At 44.5% G+C, this 23,855-nt stretch overlaps 1 protein-coding gene across 1 annotated transcript in view; it reads left to right on the top strand.

Moving 5' to 3' along the window:
• Positions 1 to 23,855, top strand: part of LAMA2 (laminin subunit alpha 2) — a 1,492,466-nt gene that overhangs the window by 793,725 nt on the left and 674,886 nt on the right. The window contains 1 exon segment of the mRNA XM_029596813.1: positions 7,299 to 7,410. Within this exon segment, the coding sequence (XP_029452673.1) occupies positions 7,299 to 7,410 (112 nt within the window).

Here is a 23,855-nt window from a genome sequence, read left to right on the forward strand (position 1 = left end):
AGTATTTGGCAACATAGCTTCCAATCCTGAGAGGAGCCTTATCAGATTCAAGACAAATCTCTGCCATGTGGCAGAAGGATAACCCTCTTTAGAGGGGGGCCAAGCTGGGGGGGGGGGTGTCCAGCAGTCAAAGTGAAGGAGAAACCAATCAGAATTTGACTCATGTCCCTGTTTTCATATGCATAAAGCCACTAAATATGCATATCCTAACTCTTAAAATTATCTTGGAAAAGGGGCTTGAGGCTGGATTAAGAAGATTCCATCCACACCAACAAGAAGCCATCCAAGTCATCACTCCTTGCCCTGCAACTAAGCTGCTAGACGAAATCCAGTGTCCTGGAGCATTGCATGTAAGAACGACTGTAGCCAGAGTTGAACTTGCCTGGTTCTCGTCAAGGACCTAGGGGAGCTAGAGGCGGCAATCTGCTGCCTGAGGCAAGGGATGAAATGGTGCCCCCTTTCCCCCATGATGCAGTAAAGGTGAAATTGCCAAGAAGATTGGGGGGGGGGGGGAGTCTGGTCCTTTCGGTGATTTGTAATGCTGAGGAAGGGAGGCAATTATGCAGAAACTCTTGGGAACCCTATTTATTTATTTGATTTATATTTTGCCTTTCAGCCATTTCAAAGCAGATTACATTTTCCCAGAAGGTTCACAATCTGTTCCAGAAGCAATGGAGAGAGAAGTGACTTGCTCAAGGTCACAAAGAGCAGCAGTGGGACTCAAACCCTGGCTCACAGCCCACTTCTCTAACTACTAGGTTACTCCTCCACTCCCTATTGTCTGTCTCCCACCCTTCCCCAGCATCTGGCCTTAGGGATGTGAGTGATCGGTGCATGATGGGAATCTGTGTGTATGGCACACTCTCTGAGGGTTGGTGGAAGGGTATTAGATGCCCTGGATGAGCCTTACAGCCTTTCATTCCCCTTCCCTCCCCTCACCACACAATTAAAAATTATGCAATTTTTTCTATTTTAAAATTTATTAACCACTTCCCCAACCTAAAAAGGGAGATTGTAATCTGAATGTCCCTTTTCTATACATAATCTTCTGAAGTAAAAATATCACTTAACAACATGTATATTATATTTACATGCATGGCAAAAAAGACTTTCAATAATAGTAGTTTAATAGAATTAATAAACTGCCTTTTTCATAGTAATCAAGGCAGTTTACTGGATCCCATATGGTATTAGGCCTATGGTAAATTGCACTGGTTGTGGACTTGACCCACAGAAAGCCAGGAATAAACTGAACTACAATTCCAATATAGTAAGCCTTCCATATCATAACTGCCAACACTCAACCTATGAAAATCAATACTGCAAATATTACATCAGGCCCTAAACACCATTAAACCTCCTATTAGGAAAACAGATTAAAGCAGGTTGTTGTAAATCCTTACACAGAAACTACACGCTAGCTAGCAGAATACCTGACCTTAGTCGCACATGTAGAACACAGACAGACTGTCATCAAATCTCCCACTCTCCATACCTGGGAACTTTAGATTTCCAGAAATCCTGAGATTGTCTTGGATTAGAGAAGGGCGCATAAAATTTAAAACCCTCTCACACACATACATACAGGCACACACACACAGGCACTCTCTCTCACAGATACCCACACAGGCTTTAACAGACACACACACACATACACACATACAGAGATCCACTTATACACACACACAGACACCCTCACACACATATACCCTCTTTTATACATACGCACACACACACGCTCACTCTTATACACACTCACCCTCTCAAACACACATGTACAGATGCTCACTTATACACACACACACATGCACCCTCTCATACACACACACATGCACACACACATACACCCTCTCATACACAAATGCATGTCCCCTCTCATATAGTCCACCAGGCAGTAAAGCTGAGGGGCTGCCCTCCAACATCGGGCACCTTGAAGAACAATCCCTCTCATAAAAAATACAAAAAAAAAGAAAAATCACCGAGAAACAAAGAAGACATTAAGAACTCAGGGAAAATGAGATCCGCCCACTATGACATCACCACGCTCAGCGTTAGAGCCGGTAAACGACGCCAGTCCACCAGGCGTCGCGCGCCAAAGGTGCGCGACAAAGGGGCCTTCCCCTTTGTGCTCCCCTTCGTGCTAACCTTTCTGCTACTTTTAAAATAATTGTATTTATGTTTTATTTGTAAATTTAACCTTTATTAATGTTGTTTAGCTTTTTGCTTTGTTTTCAATTAATTCGTTATAGATGTTCAATGTATTAGACTAAAGAATTTTATTTCCTGCTTATTCTGTTTCATTGTAAACCGGTTTGATTTGCATTTGATGCAAGAAAATCGGTATATAAAAATTAAAAATAAATAAATAAATATACAGTATCCATCCCTCTCATACACACACACACACACACATTATATAAAGGCCCACTTATACACACACAGGCACCCTCTCATACACACAGACACACACACAGTCTTATACACATACCCCCTCTCATATACAATACCCATCCCTCTCATACACACGCACCCAGACACCCTGTCATACACAGTCTCTCTCACACACAGGCACTCACTCTCACAGGGCCAGTCTCTTACTCTCACACACATTTTGGACCTATTCTTTAGCCGTTGGCTGCACAGCAAGGCCTCTTCTTCTGCCGCCGGCTCTGGGGAAATGCCAATGGCAATGCAGGGGCTATCTGCTGCCAGCTTGGAAGAAGAAACACTGGTGGCACTGCAGGGCTTTTTAATCTGCTGTCAGCTTGGAGTAAATGCCAATGGCACTGCAGGGCCTCGTCTTCTGCCTCTGGCTCCAGGGAAAACACCAGAGGCACTGCAGGGCCTCTTCTTCCTGTACAGGACCTTCCTATATGCTGGCTGGGAGTGGGAAACCCGCCAGTACGTCACCTCGCTGTACTGCCAGCACTGTGGGTTTTCCTGCCATCGCTGCTGTGTTGGCCTAAATGCAGGGTGAAGTTTTGGGTCTCTTTTGCTGCCTCAAAATCTTGCTGCCTGAGGTGGTTGCCTCACTCTGCCTCATTATAGAACAACACCTGAGAGGAGTCCTCTGCCCTTCATCCAGTTGCAGAGACCCACAGCCGCCTTCACAGTGTAAGAGACAGTGTTCGGGACTTCCAGCTGCTCTCACGGCTCAGGGACCAAACACTTCCACTTCAGCATGCCATGCTCCAACCCCAACCACTGGGGTCATTCTTACTGCCACTCTCCCTTCCTGGCATACTCCAGGTCTTACACCTTGAGGTGTTCTTGCCAGTCGGGTGGGGGTGGGGGGTTGCTGTGCACCTCCCATGAGCTTTTGAAATCTCAATATCACTCTTTCATATCTTGGTCCCTTTATCAGTGCCCTGGAATTTGTCCTGCCATCTTTTCTGCTTCGTTTCCCCTTCATGGCGCATTAGGGTGCTGATGCCACTTTTGGTACCACTATACCTCTCGTGATGCCATCTCAAGTGTTTGTTACTATTGCTGGTGTCCTCTTTTCACACCGTTGGGTGTTCTTCTTCCTCTTGCTACTTCATTGCTGCTCTCGTGGTGCTTTGGAGAACTCCTTCCAATGCTGGTACCTCCTTTGTCCCTTTGCGGACTCTTTAGGCTATTTATGCCACTTTTAGTGCCACTTTGCCACAGCCTAAGTACCTTGGAATTCTTTCCCCCTTCTGATGATGTCTTCCCACAAGTTTCATGAGAATTGATAAGTAAACCACTATTCTGGAGTCCAAAATAGACTGCAAAGCTTCCCCCATCAATTTTAATGAAAAACAAATAAATATTGTTTTTTCATTTTGAAACTAATGAAAAAATGTGTGTCACAACGAAATGAATGCATGAACTAAAACTAATTTTTTTCTTCTGTACATCCCTAAGTGTCCTATTGTGGATTGGTGACTGATTAAAAGACAGGAAACAGTATATAGGACTAAATGATCAGTTTTATAAATGAAGAATGGGTCAGTATTGGAATGCTTCAGGGATCTGTAGTGGGACATGTGCTGTTTAACAATATTCATCAATGTTCTGGAAATGAGCAAAGAGTAAGATGATCAGATTTGCAGATGACCCAAAATTATTCAAAGTTGTTAAAACAGTAAGAGAAAATATAATACAAAATACAGATACACAAAGCTGAGATCTGTATTAAGATTCACAATCCCTGGAAAAGGACCTTGGATTTCTTGTGGACAGTACTTTGGAATCATCAGCTCAGAGTGCAGTGGCAGTCAAATAAGCAAATAGAATGTTAAGAAATATTTGGAAAGGAATGGAAAATAAAACGGGGAATATCATAATGTCTTTCTATTGATGTATGGTGTGACGGCAACTTGAATACAGTGTGCAATTCTAGTAATCCCATCTCAAAAAGACATATTGGAATGAGAAAAGATACAGAAAAGGGCAACACAAATTATAAAGGTGATGGAGCAGCTCCCTTATTAAGAAAGGCTAAACAGATTATTTAATTAAATTAATTTATTTCTCTCCAGCTTGAAAAGAGTCAACTAAGTGAGGATATGATAGACATTTGTTAAATTATGAATGGCATGAAATTATGGGATGGTTATCTATCTTTTCAAATAGTACTAAAACAGTGAGCACTCCGTGAAGCTAACAACCAGCAGATTTAAGACAATTAGTGGAAGGTAATGTTTCACTCATTGCACAATCAAGCTGTGGAATCTGTTGCCAGAGGATGTGGTCAAGACAACAAGCATAGATGAGTTTAAAAACGGTTTGGAGGAATTCCTGGAAGAAAAGTCCATAAGCAATTATAAGACTTGGAGAAGTCATCAATTATGAATAGGAGTAACAGGAAATTGATCTACTCTTTGGCATCTCCTGGGTATTTGTAACCAAAAGTGGCTGCTGCTGGAGACAAGATGCTGGGCTCAGTGGACCTTGGTGTGACCCAGCATGGCATATCTTATGTTATTATGATACAATTACATTAGAGGTCCAAGAAATCAAATCATAGTTGTAACCTACCTGGAGCTACAGTTACAGTCCTAACCACAGTGTACAATTGCATTGGGAAGCCAACACTATGTTGAATTTTGGCCTTGCTTGGGACAAATATGGAGGAAGGTTGAGAGATTGGGGGAATTAGTGTTGGGTTGCATTTGAAAATTTTATATTCACATCTACCACAAAAGAGGATGAATCTCAACCGGGCCAGGTCATTTTGGTCTTCATCTGCTATCATTTATTCTGTTACTAAAGTATTCAATTAACTTTGGTATTGTCTTAGACTTGTCAAACTATGTTGCTTAGTATTGAGTAACCAGTGGTTTCAAAGTTTTGAACTATTCCCTCTTTCAGTAGTGTTTCTATGACTTTGCCTGTCACTAATATCAAACTACCTGGTCTATCTGTTGTCTTCATCACTTCCTCGATGTTTCTACCTTTGTAGAATGGTACTATTCGCTAGTCTCTTGGAAATGTCTCCTGTGTTTAGTGAGGACTAGGGATGTGAATCATTTTAGGACGATTAAAATTATCGTCCGATAATTTTAATATCGTCTTAAACCGTTATGGAACACAATACAATACAGATTCTAACGATTTATCGTTATAAATCGTTAGAATCGTGAGCCGGCACACTAAAACCCCCTAAAACCCACCCCCGACCCTTTAAATTAAATCCCCACCCTCCCGAACCCCCCCCCAAATAACTTAAATAACCTGCGGGTCCAGCGGCGGTCCGGAACGGCAGCGGTCCGGAACGGGCTCCTGCTCCTGAATCTTGTCATCTTCAGCCGGCGCCATTTTCCAAAATGGCGCCGAAAAATGGCGGCGGCCATAGACGAAAAAGATTGGACGGCAGGAGGTCCTTCCGGACCCCCGCTGGACTTTTGGCAAGTCTCGCGGGGGTCAGGAGGCCCCCCACAAGCTGGCCAAAAGTTCCTGGAGGTCCAGCGGGGGTCAGGGAGCGATTTCCCGCCGCGAATCGTTTTCGTACGGAAAATGGCGCCGGCAGGAGATCGACTGCAGGAGGTCGTTCAGCGAGGGTTCCGGCGCCTCGCTGAACGACCTCCTGCAGTCGATCTCCTGCCGGCGCCATTTTCCGTACGAAAACGATTCGCGGCGGGAAATCGCTCCCTGACCCCCGCTGGACCTCCAGGAACTTTTGGCCAGCTTGTGGGGGGCCTCCTGACCCCCACGAGACTTGCCAAAAGTCCAGCGGGGGTCCGGAAGGACCTCCTGCCGTCCAATCTTTTTCGTCTATGGCCGCCGCCATTTTTCGGCGCCATTTTGGAAAATGGCGCCGGCTGAAGACGACAAGATTCAGGAGCAGGAGCCCGTTCCGGACCGCTGCCGTTCCGGACCGCCGCTGGACCCGCAGGTTATTTAAGTTATTTGGTGGGGGATTTAATTTAAAGGGTCGGGGGTGGGTTTTAGGGGGTTTTAATGTGCCGGTTTTTCGATTTTTCGATTTTTAACGATTTTTCACGATATTTTACCCCCCCAAACGGCAACAATACGATTCCCTCCCCCTCCCAGCCGAAATCGATCGTTAAGACGATCGAGGACACGATTCACATCCCTAGTGAGGACTACACCGAGCACCTGCTCTAGCTCCCTCAATGTTCTGGGATATACCCCATCAGTTTCCCTTGCATTAACTACTTTGAATTGTACCAGGATCTTGACTACTGATCCTCATCCCACAGTCCCTTATATCTTGGCCGAATTGCTTTGTGTCTACCACTTTCTTCTTCTAATGTGAATAGCGAATGAAAGTATTTTAAGATGTCTGATTTCCTTTGATCCTTGTTTTCACTAAACTTTTCTCCCTTTTAGTTTTTCTCTTTTACTTAAAACATTTAAAATAGTTGTATCTCTGCCTTTACTGTTTGGGCTGTGGCAGTATAAATCCTGTATTTGACTCTTTGCCATGCAAACAGCCCTTACTACCTCATTTTATTTCTCTTGCCAGTTTTTCTGTCTTCCTTCTGTATCTGTTTTTATTTTCTGAATGCTGTTTTTTGTTCTTATTTAACTTTTTTTGCTACTTCTTTGGTGAGCCATAGTGGTTTCTTTATTCTCTTTTCTTTTCTAACATGCCTGACCCAGAGATTTGTGCCTTTTCATTACTTTTTTCTATTGCTGTTTCTAGTTTATCTGCACCTCTGTAAAAAGTAACTGCAGCAAAAACTGCAGTTACTTCATGCCTTTCTTAGCTGTGCTGCTTTGCTGTTTATATTTAGTGTATATTTGGCCTTGTAAAGCATTTTAATGTCATGTAGTTATTATTATTTCTTTATGTAATTTAAACCTAGGTTAAGTTCTGTCACCCTGGAAGTTGCTGAGCAGTCTTCATCCACTGGAAAATCAGCCCCGGCTGTAGAGATTTGCCGATGTCCTTCTGGATACAGTGGCACTTCCTGTGAAGTGAGTTTTTAGCAGAATGAAATGATTTCGTTCACACATAAGTGTATTGAGTCAGTTCACTCAAATTTAGGAAGAAAGAAACTTCCAGCAAGAGATATTCATCCATTTCAGTGAACATAAATATTCAAATCATATGTTAGGCTAGAGGATGGGAATAAATAAAAAAGCTAAATCTAAGAGAAACATGGGGGTAACCTGCACGGAGCGGCAGTTACTACCTTGGGAAGCTTGCTGGGCAGACTAGATGGACCATTTTGGTCTTTTTCTGCCATCATTCATTACTATGTTACTATGTATGTTACTATGTTAAGAAAACATGGCCCAAAAGCCTTTACATATTTAAGGAAAAGCAAATAAACTCCCTTGCTATAGATATTAGGTTGGTGCACACTTTGAATCATTGTCTGTTTCATTATAATATATGTAAATCACATTACCCTTTCCAGATATACACTCATTCTTATTAAGTCACTTGCTTCTGGAATTGGGCAAGAAATACTCTAAGCATATTCCAGTCATAATGGTAACTTGACCTATGGGTAAGAAACTAAAAACATTTGTTCACAAATTAATTCCTCATTTAAATATGTTCAAAAGCACTTGCATGACCACAGGAATCAATGGGGTAACAAGGATTGAAAAATTAAACTCTTTTATTGTGCAAAAATTGATTCTTGATTTGATAATGTTATACAGACAATAGGGAACTGATTCATGCATATTGAAATTAGAAAAAAACAACAATCAGAAATAGGTCTCATGTACATTGAACTCTTTGTAAGAATGAGGAACAAAGAGCTTGCTGTATGGTTCACACAGTGACTGGGCTTGTAGGAAGTGAGACGCGCATTTAATAGCTGCACTGAAATGAAGGGCACTGTTGTAATATCACATCTCAAGTCGCTTTAGATGAGCATAGGAGTGGCGTTAATAGCCATAGCTAGGGTGAGAGGAAATACAAATTATCTATAAACGCAAGTGAGAAAGACATAACATCACTTACACAGTTCACATCACAGTTTCCTCACAGTAATATACACAATGACTCATTTTTTTCTTTATCTCCCAAAATAATTTTGACTTGAGGATCCTGACAACAAGTTTATTCATATAGGGGGCTCTGTCTTAACATTTGGTCATTATGGCAGGACACAGGAAATCTATTCACTATAGATATTATCTGGTGTGATGTGCAGAACTATATATATGTGTATGATTTTAAAATTGTATGACTTAAAAATGCCTATATTAGGAAGCAGTATTAGGAAGTGCTATAAATAGTTATTTTTATTTATTTATTAATTTATTTAATGCTATTTATATACCGGCATTCGTAGGACACATCATGTCAGTTTACATGTAACTGTGAAAGGAAATTACAATGAACACTGAATTATTATTATGAATAAACTCTGTTTGCCAATTTAGCAGTGCAGTATGCCCATTATAGGATTTATCTTTTATGGGGCAACTTTCAAATTACTGTATCCATCAAGCTTGCTAGCCTGCAGATACTTTGCAACCATGGCCGGCAAACTCATTTTTAAAGAGAAACTCCTGACTGAGTTTCCCTTTGAAAATACTGGGCCAGCAGGGCAATGTGAATAATTTTGTACCTGCACACTTTGCTTCGGAAATCCTCACATGTACTTTTCCTCCCTTTGACCAGACTCCAGTTATTTTTCTCTGAGGGTAAAAATACATGCTCTGTGAAACAGCATGCATGCTTTTATCTGCACTTGGTGGGGAGGGAGGGGGAGGGAATTTTGAAACATTTTTACATGGATAAGTCATTTTCCGGCTATAATTTAGGAAGCTAAAAAAGAAGCATTACAGGGGCATCCCAGGGGGTGACTAAAGCCTGGATTTTAAAAGACTTGTGTGTGTATATTTCGGGGGTTACACATGTGGCCGGACCCTGAACGCACAGCACACATTTTCCAAAGGGCCCGGCCACGCGCGTAACCCCCGGTATGTGCAGAAGTGCCAGGCCAGATAAAAGGGGCGGGGCTGGGGGAGTGGTCTGGGCAGGGCAGGCTGGGTCAGCACCAATAGCTGCTGTGCCAGGAAAGCGCGTGCCGACAGCTGGCCGGCGTGCGGAGTTTACCTCTGCTCTGGAAGAGCAGTAAGAATAAAAATAAAAAAATTTGGGGATAGTTAGGGTAGGTTTAGGGGGCGGGCAGGAGAAGGGAAGAGGGAGGAAGGATAGGGTTAGGGTTAGGGAAGATCCCTGACAGTGCGCTGCTAAGTGTAATTTGAAAAATCCCCCCCACTTGCGGAAGAGACCACCCGCCTGCACATGCGCGCTTGGATATTAAAATCCAGCGGGCATATGCGCATGGGAATCCTATTTTTATAACATGTGTGCGCCACATATGCATGTTATAAAATAGCAGCGTCCATGTGCGCGCACATTTTTAAATCTAGCCATAAGTTATCTGGCTAAATTAACTAATTTTCAACTATAACTGACTAGGATAGCCAGATAACTTTAGGCCTACTTCAGATCAGGTCTATAGTTATCCGGCCTTGTTTGGCCAAATCTGCCACTTAATCAGATATCTTAAAAAAATATCCGGTTAAATGGCGATCTGTTAAAAAAAAAAAACCAAAAAAAAAAAAAAACTGCACTGCAGGCTTCCTGGCCTCATTCCCAGCCCCCCGCCCCCCCCACACCACAAATATTAAGACCTCTGGCTGGCCAGGACCCCCCCTTAATCACCTCTAAATTTAAAAAAGTAGTATTTACAATTGCTAGCCCTCCAGCCATCTCCCCTCCCTCCCCGGTAAATATTTTAAAATTCTGCCTCTTCGCCACCCCACCCACAATCCCCATGACACCACCTTGCCCCTGAAGCTCTCCCACCCACCCAGTACCTGAATCATCGGCCCTTTTTAAAATCTGGGCTTCTAGTAAATAGCTATCCCGAACACTTCTGGTGTTACTGTAGATGTATTTCCCACTGAATATCCAGGACAGGTTATCCAGTTTAGCCAGCTAACTTGTTCACTAAATGGCTTACTTGAATATTGGCCTCCTTGTTTTTTTAGTTGTGTGTCTTGTCTGTCTTCGTTTTACATTGTAAGCTCCCATGAGTAGGGACCATCTAATATATGTCTTTGTTCAGCACTGCACACATATGATATGCACCATACAAATTATGAAAATAATAATAGTGGTAAAAGTGTCTTTTGCATGGGAAGCATCAGCTAGTTTTGAAAAATAAGAGGTTTAAAACATATTTTATAGGTGTTATCTGATAGAGCAAAGGAAGGATCATTGTTGGAGCTAGCTCTCCTAGTTTTCATCAAGCAGGACATTTTTTAAAATGCCTCAGGATCCCTCCAGTAGAATATAATGGGTGCTGTGTGACTGCAGCAGAGCTCCAGCTTTTACTTACCAGCTTCAAGCAAGAGTACAAATATTTGGGTATGAGGTCTGGAAAGAAAGAGTTCTGTATGTATTTGGGGAGTGGGTGTTAGGGCATATTTGTTGGATGTTAATAAAACCTCTATAGTGGCTCTTCTTCCCGCACACTCCAAATGATTTTCTTAAAGCCATAGTACAGTAACATAATAAATAAGGGCAGCTGAAGCCCAAAATGGTCCATCCAGTCTGCCCAGCAAGGCATTTAGGGTTGTATCTGCCACTCCATGCCAGGTCACCTCCAAGCCTTCAGTTTAGGGGTTGTAACTGCTGCTCCATACAGGTTCCCCCCATGCAGAAACTCTACGCTTAAATTTACTCCTGGCTATCCCGGTTCTTCCTTTCCTTCCTCTTGCCACCGGGGATCCTCCTTGTTTATCCCACGCCTTTCTGAATTCCGTCACCGTTCTTGCCCTCGCCTCCTCTTCTGGGAGGGCATTCCAAGCACCCCCCCCCCCCCCCACCCCTTTCTGTGAAAAGTATTTCCTGATGTGACAAATATCACCCTTCTGTTTTCCCTAATATCTTCCAAATATCTGGTTTTGCATCAGTTGCTGTTCAGGTGTTTTTTTTTTTGGTTTTTTTTTATATCTGTCCTCCAGAGGCCCAAAAGTATATCGGTGAAGGGAGCCCATTGCGCTAATGGTGCATCATTAATGTTAATCTGCAGTTCTCGCTTCCTAGCAGAATGGCAATGTGGCTGTAAAACAGTTTATTTTCATTAGATATTTCCCACAACTGGGGAATTCCTTCTTAAACACACCCGAGTGCACAGAAAATGCACTCAGCTTTTGTATCTGATGACTTTCCTAAATGTGCCTAGAAACTGTATTGGCAAAATGTGTAATGACTTTCTTTTCCCCTGTCCATGGATCGGGTGCAGCTCCAAATCTTTAGAATCTACCAGTCCTCTGCTCTAAGCTGTACTGTGTTACTACATTTAGTAAGAGAGAAAAATGTTTCCAAGGAAACTATGGATTGCATATTATATGACCAGTTTAGCTCTTCTGTTCTCTACCATTTTTAGGTTTATACAGTGAATATTTTGTTTGTTAATGTATATTCTTAAAGGAATAGCTGCAAACTTACTGGGTTTATATTTTTTGTCTTAAAGCAGCAAGTCTAGCAAAGAAAGAAATGTAATAATGCAGTTGTAAAAAAACAAAACAAAAAAACATATGGTTGCACCCTTTACATTTAGTTTGTGGTGAGATATAAATATTCACAGTTTTTGTAGGTTCCTTCTAGTTTGTTATCCCTCCATGATGAATCTTACCCTCCTCAGATCCTCCATCCACCCTAAGATATGAGAGGTAGGAAGATGGCACAGACAGCTGAAGCATGGACTCATGGAAGAAGATTTGTTTTAGCTTGTGTTTTTTTTTTGACCAGACAGTTTCCTCCTGCTCCACTGGGCTTCCAGCTCAATCAGAACTGGCCTTTCTCCAGGCTACATCACCATGAGCCTTCATTTGCAATGGCTCGGGGTTTCCCCCCATTTTTTTTTTTACCTTCTCTCCCTTGCATCTGGTCCAGCAATCAAACGGCTAACCTTCAACCAGGGCCTACAGATTTTGGGTCCTTTCATATGCAGGTCTTCATGCACCCCTAGAATGGCTACTGGTTGCCACTTTTGAACAAATGACTAACATTCCCTTCTCCCAGTGACCTGGGAATGCTGCCTGAAGATTTTTTTTTAATGTAAAAGTATAGGATCTGAAATGTATAATGAGGGCTGACTAGAAGGCCATATAGCCATATAGGGTCCTGTATTACTTGGTGCTATGCATGATTTGGAAACAAATATAATATTTAAAAGCTTTACCCTCATGCTTTATCTGATGAATGCCATGAACATCATCTTTACCAGTATTCTTTTATAAGGCCCTGCAAGTGTCAGAGGGATATAGTAGCAGAGAAACCAGTACACATACAGGAGAATACAGAAGTAATAACCTAGTTCAGTAATGTAGTAATGCTCCTTTAGGTGCATTTGCTTAATTATTAGAAATAAAACTGCAGTTTCCATTTTTTGGTGGGGTCTGATAGTTCCTCCTTTTTCCTTCCAGTTGAACAGGAACTAGTGCTGGGATTCTGCTACTAAGATGCCATAAGCCTTCATTTATATCTACCTTGGGAATTTTCCCATATTTTAATTCACCCTCCCTCCTACTGTTCCTAGTGTGTTCATTCCAGCAAGAGTCCTGAGGCTGGGAGCCACACACCAGGGCTCCTTCTGGACCCCTGCATCATGGGCTTCAAATCCAGTCATCAGATGCCACACTTAGTGATAACCATGACTCATTCCCAGGACCTGTGAATGCTGCATCCAAAGTATCCCCATCCCCAGCCATAAGGAGAGGTGGAAGACCTAGCTCAAAGTCAAACTGTGGACCTTCCACATAACAGCACTCAGTACAGTCACTGAATCACCCGATCCGCCCAAATCTTTTAGGGCCATTCATCAAAATGCGTTAACGCCATAACGCATGCAACAAGAACAGTAGTGCACGGCGCAAATTCAAATTTTTGTGAGGGGCAGGATCAGGGAGGAGTTTGGGTGGGATTTAGTAAAATGAGGGGTAATATTGCATTGTGCGATAGCATAATGCATGCTATCGCACAGTTTTAACACTGGAAATAACTACACCTTTTTTCCAGGTGTTAGGCTATGCAATATGCCTGAAATGGCCATAACACAATTCATGATAAATTTTTTGAATTGCATTTTGGCCATTTCTGGACTTAGAAGGGAAGAGTAGAGTGGAGTGAGAGAGAGAGCACCTCTGAGGAGGTCCTCCCAGTGTGCAACTATTTATATCTCTATAGGAGGGCCATCTAATGAGTCGAGGTGAGTTGTTGGTGGTGGTTTAGGGTTTAGGGGCCAGTTTGTCATGTAGAGTGAGATTTACAAACAACATCGGTGAAGATTTAATGTCATTTGGAGTGAGGAAAGTCTCACAAAGATGACATTTGGTACTATGTTATCTCACCCTAACTTGATGGGACCCTGTTATAGAGTCCATCAAGCTAGGGTGAGAGAACATAGTAGAAATTTCATCTTTGTGAGACTTTCTTCAATCCAAATGACATCAAATCTTCACCGAGGTATACTGTGCTGTTCATATGTCTCCTTCTCAACTTGCATTCATTGTTCAATCAACTAAAAAAGTATAATACATGTATATATACACAGAACGGAAACATTTCCAGCATACAAATACACACGAGTGAACATACATCCTGGAGACCAGAAAGCACATGTACAATATATACATATTATATACCTATCCTATGTGGTGATATACAGGCAAAAAAAGTTTGTACCTTGTTGTTTGGGGCAAATTTCCATGTCATTTAGGATTTTCCCCAATTTTTATTCCTTTTTTTTTTAAGTTTCAGAAATACTGTGTACTAAAACCAATAGAAGGAAAAACACAAAATTTCTTGATTTTTTTTCTGTCATTTAATTATGAAATCGACATGAAATGTCAGACACCGTTATTGACATGGTCTATGCCATTTCAAACAAATGCACATCCTTAATCCACAGAGCTGTCTTTCTGGAAAAATGGTGCTGGTACTCACAAAAATGTGATGCATGTTTTTTAAGGGATCTCAGGGCAAATCAAACAAGTGGAGAAAAAAGGTGCCAGCACTCAGTATTGGCATATGGCCCCCTGAGAAAAAGCCCTGCCTATCCAGATATGCAAACCACACATAATTGAGGCAATTTTTAAACTGCCATGGTAGTTTGCAGGTCCATGGGTAGTTTCAAATGGAAACTCCCTGTGGAATTAGGAACATACGAAATTTCCATACTGAGTCAGACCAAGGGTCCATCAAGCCCAGCATCCTGTTTCCAACAGTGGCCAATCCAGGCCATAAGAACCTGGCAAGTACCCAAAAACTAAGTCTATTCCATGTTACAGTTTCCTTTAAAAAATTTGGAACAAGCAAATACCTTAACCATGGCTTTTGCACTTGCTTTAATGTGGGTTCAAAACACAGAAATATACACACCAGGATTTCAAAATGAAGTGTCCATGCATACTTTCTCTTCGTTATCCTAACTTTTACCCCTAGATCCATTGGGGAGGAGGGCAATTTTCACTCGCCGAGGTTTCCTTCAGTAACTCCTTTGTGTTAACCAAGCAAACCCCTTTGAAAATTGCCCTCCCCATGTCTTGAGTGCACATACACTAGAAACACAGACAGATATATTGTACATCAGAAAAACAGAGATACATTTACATTTGCTTAAGAAGGTGCAATAAGTGCATTGCCCCTGGCATGAAGGAGCAAGACTATAGAAGTCGTGCCTTTAAAGGAAGCAGTTATAAATGACAAGATGTTCTGCTTCAGACTACAAAGCATATACCATTTATAGAGACACCCTAGGTATTTGCATGTCATTTTCTTTTCCTTTTAAATGCTTTATGTTTACATATTTTCCTATGGAACTTAAAAGTCCTTTTTCATACTGAATGCTTTTCTTGTATTGCAACTGTGGCTGCTTAGATTCTCTGAACAAGAATGAAAACCTAAAGGAATACAGAGATAAGCCGTTATCTAAAGCCTACAGAAAACAATTCTCTACACTCAGTTTCTCTTGAAATTGAACTGAAACATGATAATGGTGTTGTGTTCCCTTGACAATCATATCAAGAGTCACCCAGGGTGGTTATCTTAAACCTTTAACATCTTTTTTTTTGTGGTAGAATGGAGATTCAAGAAGGCTGTTAAACTGTTCCTTGAAGATTGATGTTCCCTCTAAGCTGTGTGTGGGATCCACTGACTGCATTCTGTTCCCCTGGACATGCTGCAGCTGTCTCATGGCTTGAGCTGGGCCCCGCGAGGTTCGAACCGCGAGACCTCTGCGGCATGCTGGGAGGAGAGCATTCTATTTATCTATCTATTTATTTATTTTACTTGATAAATATTTTTTAGACCGCTACTCAATAAATCATTGCAGTTTATAGACAATGCCACACATAATAAAATATGCGTATGTATATACAGAATCAGGAAGAAACAAAAGAAAAGCAGGGAATAGCAAAAAACCAAGGGGGGCCAATACAATATTATCTGCTGGCGTCTTACTCTTATGCCATTCTTCATTAGACAGCTGCGTTGTCTACTACAAATTCCTTTGTGAACAGCCAGGCTTTTACACCTCTCTTGAATGCCTTTGTATCAATTAGCATTCTAACAGGTCGATACACTAAAACTGCGTTAGAAAGAGTGCGGCAGTGCCGGGCGCACCCTCGTTTGCCAGGGTGCGCCTGTATAGGCGCTTAATACAGTGCCTATACAGTATCCTGGGTGTGCTGGTACCTGTCATTTCAAATGACATTTGAAATGACAGGCACCAGGAAGTGGATCCCAACTTTAACCCATGAAAACCTAAAAACCTAAAATCCCCTCCTCCCGAAGTGGCTCGACATGTGCCAACTTACCTTTTGTTATTTTTCAGCCCTTTCAGCCTTCTCTGCCGTCCTCTCTGCCGTCCTCCGGAGGGGGGGCAGCCGGCAGCAAAAGCGGCTTGCAGCAGTGTTGTCGTCCCCCGCCCCCCCCCGGTCCCGGTTCTCCTGGCTCTCGATGATGTTCTAGCAGGCCAAGAAATTAAAAGAAGAGCGCGAGTGCAGCCAAGGGGAAAAAAAAAAGACGTCACGCCCGCCCGTCCCTGTGCTTTCATTGGCTTGAGCGTCCAAATTGACGGGCGCTCATGCCAATGAAAGCACAGGGACGGGCGGGCGTGACGTCAAACGTCGTGGCGTCACGCCTTGAGCGGCCCAATTGCACGAACAGGGGCCGCTTTCGCCCGTGCAGGCGTCTATCTTCGCAGGCAGCTGGAGGCAGGAGAGGGGGTCGTCCTTGCCGATGTCCAGAGGGGGGTTGCAAAAAGTAAGTCTCTTTACACTGCTCGTCCTCTCTCCCCTCGCTCTCTTGCTACTTTTTTTTTTTTTTTTCGTTTTTTCCGCTTTGGTTGCTTGCTTCGGGAGGAGGGGAGAGGGCTGACAATCCCGAGCTTAAGATTGCCCGTCCTCTCTCCCCTCGCTCTCTTGCAACTTTTTTTTTTGCTTTTTTTTTTTTTTTGCTTCGGGAGGAGGGGAGAGGACTGGGGCTGCCCCGGAGACCAGCACCCATGGACGCGGCCAGGGCAGGAGAGCGGGGGCTGGGGGAAAGTTTGCCGCCTACCCTTACCCCTGCCTCTAACGCAGGGGTAAGGTACGCAGGGGTAAGGGTACGTAGCTGTTCGAACACCACACTAACCACACTAACGCCAGGTAGAGGGTAGGCGGTAAACTAACAGGTTAAGGACGCGGCAAAATAGCAGGTTAGAAAGGAGATAATCAGAGCGCGCGTCACAGTATCGGAGGGAATAGCTAATTCGTTCATTAACATATCATATACATGCCGGGTGCGGAAAGGGTTACGCGTCGGTTTCAAGAAGCGCTAAGGACGCATGAAACTGGAGACTGTATCGCAGGATCGCCTTACGCGTCCGAATTGTGCGCCCACAGCGAGTTACAGATGGGGAATCTCCAGCTGCACTTTACAGTATCGATCTGTAAGTTGGTCTGGCAAGGGGTTCCACAAGGCCAAGCCGGCTATAGAGAAGGCCCTATGCCTGAATGCAGTCAGTGGACATTAGCGTCACTTAGAGGAAATATTGTATGATGATATATTTTTAGTGCTAACATTAGGGGAAACTGTACATATCATCCATAAATTGACCTCCATACTCAGTTATTGAAATGAATGTTATTATTTTTGTGATTATTTTGCATAGGGCTATCAGGTGCCTGAACTGATTTACAGAGACATAATAGATGGTCCCTGATTTTTGAAGCTTACAAACTAATTAAAACAGACTGATATAAAATACAAACAAATATGTTGTGTGTGTGTGTTGGGGTGTAGCCTGAGTTAAAAACAGCGGGAGCGGCTGCAGGGAGTGGGGCCTCTTGAGAGTCTATATAAGAAAGCAGCTTATGAGTGAATTAAGGAGACAATATATAAGAATATATAAGAATAATTATTTTGATATTTTAAAAGCAGCATAAAAGGGGTATATATTATTTGGGCTAGATTTGAATCTGGCAAGTGAGGGAGCACAGTGCACATGTTCAGAAAGGCTATTCCAGACAGTATAGTAAACTGGAAGATGTAGAGCCGAAACTTAACATTTCCTAGCATGTAGCAGATGGACTCAGGACCAATGGGTGTAGTGTGCTCCTGATAGCAGTTGGAGACAGAGTCAGATTTCAATCTGACGTCAGCACTACATATGCCCGTGCACGAGGCTCTGATCCTCAGGTTTTTCCTTCTCCATAGCAGTTCGGGACTTCACACACACTTGCACAACGTTAGAAAACCAAACTCCAAATTTAAAGAAGAAGCAAAGAAAAACGTACCTCCAAAACGAGCCCCGTTCTTCTGCGGTGATACCTAAGGGTCCCTCCCCCAGTCGAGAATCCCTCAGAAGTAAGCCTCGGTCCCGGCGTGAACTTAGCCCCCAGGAAAGGGAGTGGCTGAGAGGCAGCCTCGGTCTGGTAGCCGACCCGGCTTGGACTTAGCCCCCTGAAAAGGGAGCGGCTGAGAGGCAGCGGGTGCAGAACCGAGCGTGGCGGTGAAGGTAACTCCCTCTCCCCCCGCAGCTGGAGACCGCCCAGCAGAGGACCGGGAAGCGCCGAGACAAGGTAAGGTAGAAAACTTTTCTAAGTCCCCGGTCTCCAAGGCTCGGACAGCCGCACAGATCGTCCCACCGGCGTCTGTACATTTGGGTTGAGCAGCACCGTCTGGGCTAGACCCCCGATCTGGCAAGAGGGTCCTCCCACGTAGAAACCCCCTTGAGGGGCGCCATCTTACCGCGTGGACACCGGCGCCTTCCCCCCGGTCGCCGCATTGTCCGCAAAACCTAGCCGCGTGCACAGTGGCCAGCCGGGCACACAAAGTACTCGTGCGCATAGCGGCACGCGCATATATGCCGTGTGCATAGTGACACGCACATCGGGGCCAGGCGCACAGCGGCATGCTCAGGGGTGCCAAGCGCACAACTAGGCCTGCGTGCACATACATGCGCGCATCTTCCGTTCCTACGCGCACAACCTAGGAGCACCCGGAACGCATAACCAGGCCTCCCGGCACACGCACCTGTACAGGTTACACGCGCAAATCATGGCACCACCGTCCAAGACAGCTAAAGGTCCAGTCCTCTGCCCGGCATGCCACCTGAGAGCGGCGCAGCCCGAGGTGACCTCTGCCCTGTGCCTGCTATGCGAAGAAGCTCAGGGGGAGCCGAGACAAGATCCCCCCCAGCCTGTAGAGGACTCTGGATCCACCAGCGAGATTACCCCGGACCTCTCTATTCCCAACTCGGCACCTCCACAGTAGGGGCCCTTGGGGAGCGCCGTCGGACCCAATGCGGTCCCAGGCAACTTCACCTGGGTGGGATTCTTTGCTGAGCTGCAATCCTACATCCACGCACAGACAGGGCCACCAGCGGCACAACCACAACCCCCGCCAGTGGTCCAGAACCTCCCAGGCCCCTTCCGGCCTCCTCCAGATGAGCCTCCGCTGGACAAATACCTCCCCTTGGGGGACACAGATGATTCAGAGGAGGAATCAGAACCCCTGGAAGAGGGGGAACTCCCTCCAGGAACGGAACCGTATCGCACCATGATGCGCTTCTTCCCAAAAGACGAATTATCAGATCTCGTAGCCACGAGTCTGAAGGCATTGGCCATCCCAGACACATGCAACACAGCAGAGTCCAAGGCGAGCCCCTTCCTGGCCGAGCTCTGCCAGACCTCACACCATTTCCCTACTCTACAGGCTGTACAACAACTGATCAATCTGGAATGGGAAGCACCAGAAGTCACCTTTAAGGGAGGTCAAGCCCTAGAAGCTCTCTAATCCTTGGACCCCACGATGAAGGAACTCCTGAGGTTTCCCAAGGTCGACGCCCTGGTCTGCGCCACCACAAAGCACACTACCATACCAGTCGAGGGAGGAGCTTCACTCAAGGATGCCAATGACAGACAGCATGAATCCATCCTCAAGCAGTCTTACTATGTATCTGCTATGACCTTACAGATCACTGCCTGCTGCGCCGTGGTATCACACGCCTGCCTGGCTATGGCCAGGGACGCAACTACGCCAATCGAGGCATTAGACCCAGCAATATCATTCCTCAGGGGTGCAACCTCATACCTGGTACGCACCTCAGCTAGGAGCTTCTCGACCATAGTGGTGGCCAGAAGACAGCTCTGGCTCCGAAGCTGGTCAGCCAACATGATCTCTAAGACTAGGCTCACGAGAATGCCCTTTAGAGGAACCCTCCTATTCGGAAGTGACCTGGACAAATTAGCCGACAAATGGGGCGAGTCCCCAGTACCCCGTCTACCAGAGGACAGGAACAAGAGGAACCAACGCCCCTCTCCCCGGGCACCCAAGGGCAGAGGATCCCAGTGTTATAGACCATACAAAAACACTTACCAAGCCCCCCGCCCCACCGGCAAGGGGCAGTCCTGTCGGAACAGACACAACAAAAGAGGAGCCGGCTCGGGACCTGGCCCCAGTCGCAACATGCAATGAGAATCAGTAGACCCATCTACAGGAAGAGATCATAGGGGGCAGGCTTGCCCTTTTCTACCAAAGATGGGTCGAAATAACGCCAGACAATTGGGTCCTATCCATCATTCGAGAGGGAAACTATCCAGACTTCCACAGCATCCCCCCCGGACAAGTTTGTGATTTCTCCATGCCACGACCCCTCCAAGAGGAAGACAGTGGAAACCACATTATCAAAACTACTCGCCCTAAAGGCAATAACACAGGTGCCCATGCACCAACAATCCTGAACCATTAGGAGAAAGAAAATATCTTTCACTGGTTAAACCACCAGCACTGTCTTTTTCAAGGTCATGCAAGACAGTTGAAATATTCTAATTATGCCCAGGAACAAATCTTCTTTTGTTGTTACATGACTTCTACCTTATTGCAAATTAAATAGGGATGAGGTAAATTTTTCTAATGGGAGAAACCTAAAGTAACAGCATTGGCAACAGAAAAGTCAGTGCACTTGGACACCTCTATATCTGAAGAGATGCTTTCAGCAGGCAGTTTAGTAGAAAAATTAATTTAACATTACAGCAAAGAAATAAGATTCTGAATAAATAGCATGCAAAAAGCACCTGGATCATGCTTTAAAGCATTAAGAAATGTGAAAATGGTAAAACCCCTGCAAGTCTGATGTTGGAATTTCTTTTTTGCTTTTCCTATTTGTAGGTCAACAATATTATAGGACGGGTGACTTGACTCAAGCAGGCACTCTCAGGCTCCACTTCTCAATTTGCCTTTTCAAGTGTTTGCAGGAACTCATACATGCAGAACATAAACTTCCAGGGGGCCCAGAGTGAATCAAACTATCCCTTTCCCTATATAGGAGCAAAAGAGCATAAGATTTGCCATACTAGGACTAAAGGTCCATCGAGCCCTGTATTCTGTTTCCAAGAGTGACCAATTCAGGTCACAAGTACCTGGCAAGATTCCATAAGGTAGACAAATTCTATGCTGTTCATCCCAGGAATAAGCGGTGGATTTCCCCAAGTCCACCTTAATAATAGTTTATGGATATGTCCTCCAGGAACTTACACAAACATTTTTAAACTTAGCTACACTGACAGTTTTTACCCCATCCTCTGGCTATGATTCCAGAGCTTATACATTGAGTAAAAAAATATTTTCTCCTTTTTGTTTTAAACATACTACTTAGTAACTTCATTGCATTTCCCCTAGTCTTTGTACTTTTTGAAAGAATAAACAACCAATTTGCATTCACCTGTTCTATTCTGCTCATTATTTTATAGACCTCCCCAAAGGTGTCTCTTCTCCAAGCTAAAGAGCTCTAACCTCTTTAGCCTTTCCTCATAAAGAAATTGTTCCATTCCTTTAATCATTTTTGTTACCCTTCTATGTCATACTAGGTTTGATGAACCTTTGGTCTGACCCAATATGGAAATTCTTATGTTTCATGGAAATGAGGGAGTGAGATGGTATGGTTGGTTGAGTCTTGATTGGATGGCCCACAGTGCTGGTGTCTAGTTCTGCTGTTGATCTTATTGGTGAAGAATTCAGCTAACACATTACAGTGGTTCTCTGAGGTTAGGGAAAGAGAAAAAAGTGTGGAAACTCCCAGTAGCATGTTAACTATGTGGAAGAGTTGTCCTGGTGAGTTTTTTGCTTGGTTAATTGTTTTGAGTAAAGTCTCTTTGCTTCTGCAATTGCCTTGTGGTAAGACATCTGGGATAGATATTCAAATGCTACTTAGCTGGATAAGTGTTGCATTTGGCTGTTCACGGGTTCCCTCAGCAAACCATCACACTTACCTCAGGAGCCGGGCCTTCTCCCTTGTCCCAGGATGCCACCAAACTTCCTCTTCTTCCAGCACGGCAGGATGCTGCCAAAGATCCCTGCAGCATGACACCGCCAACACTCCTCGGTCCTGCTCCTCTTAGAGTATGCGCATGCCTGACATCCTCATTCATAAAGGGCCCATGGCAGGAAAACCCGGCAGGTACCAGCTGATGACATCACCCTGTCATGCCTATATAAGGCCACTGCAGACATCCCTCTGGCGCCTCGGCAACAGGTCTCCCTACTGCCTAAGTAGTGTGAGTTGCTTCAGCATTCCTGCCTCTGCATTCTTCAGTTCGTTTTTTCTTCAATTCCAGTATCATTGTGCTTCAGTTCCTGTGTCTTCATTCTCCAGCTCCCACATCTTGAGTTCCATTCCTCATCTTCATTGACAATTCCAATGTCCCTCGTCCTTGTTCTTCTAGTCCTGTGTTTGTTGTCCTTGTTCTTCAGTTCTCTTGGTCAGTCCTTCAGTGTTCCTTGTCTCCTCATCTGCCCGCCTGTTCTATTTCTTGCCTTCCTGCCATGCCTATCCATCCCGTCTTCCCTTCAGAAGGGTATCTGGTACTGATCTCAGGTTGCCTCCTGGACTTCCTAAACGCCATCTGCCACTGACCACAGCCTGCTCACTGGACTTTCTTGAACACCGCCTGCCACTGACCAATGCCTGGACATCCTTGTATGCCGACCACCACTGACCAGACCTGCTTCCGGATTTGTCTGTGCATATCTGCTGTACCCTTGATGGATCTCCATCCCATCAGCAGAGGCCCCCATCTAAGACCTGCTGACCCCAACACCCAAAGTTTCAACAAAAGGGGAATGTGGGCTGTTATAGGTGGTTCCTTTTGGGACTTTGCCTCATCCTGATCTGCCTGCCAATGGTGGGGACCTGCAGGGCTTCTCCCTGGAGGCTGCGTCAACTCCACCTCAGCCCAAGGGTCCACGAATCGAACAGATTGCCGAGACCATGGACCTAGCAGATGTTACGGCTCTGCAGGCCATCCTGGGCCTTTCCCATAATCTACAGGACAACAAATGATTCTGGAGATCCTGGCAACCACTATGGACCTGTTGTCCAAATGACTGGATGCACTTTCCTCCATGGTGGCTCTGCCGCCTCCTGTGCCAGCACTGCCAATGCCCATAGCTCCCAACCATCCTATACCACAGATACCAGCTCCGTCCCAGTATGCTGAAGACCCCAGGCGGTGCTAAGGATTCTTGAATCAGTACAGAATGCACCTCTTATTACAGACACCACTTTTATAAGAACATAAGTTGCCATACTGGGTCAGACCAAGGGTCCATCAAGCCCAGCATCCTGTTTCCAACAGTGGCCAATCCACAAGTACTTTTCTCAGATGATCTCAGAAAAAAACAACTATATTCTCTCCCTGTTGGATGAAATGACCATAGGGTGGGCCTCTCCCCTTTAGGAGCATATGGATCCTTTATTGCATAACCTACAGTAATTCACTGACAAGTTCTAGACAGTCTTCGAAGAGCCAGCCAGATGGCCACCATAGGCTCTGATTTGCTGCATCTATGCCAAGACTCTAGAACACTGGCAGAGTATGCCATTGAGTTTCTG

This window comes from Rhinatrema bivittatum, chromosome 3 (assembly GCF_901001135.1).
Source record: "Rhinatrema bivittatum chromosome 3, aRhiBiv1.1, whole genome shotgun sequence".
In the NCBI taxonomy this organism is placed as follows: Eukaryota; Metazoa; Chordata; class Amphibia; order Gymnophiona; family Rhinatrematidae; genus Rhinatrema; species Rhinatrema bivittatum.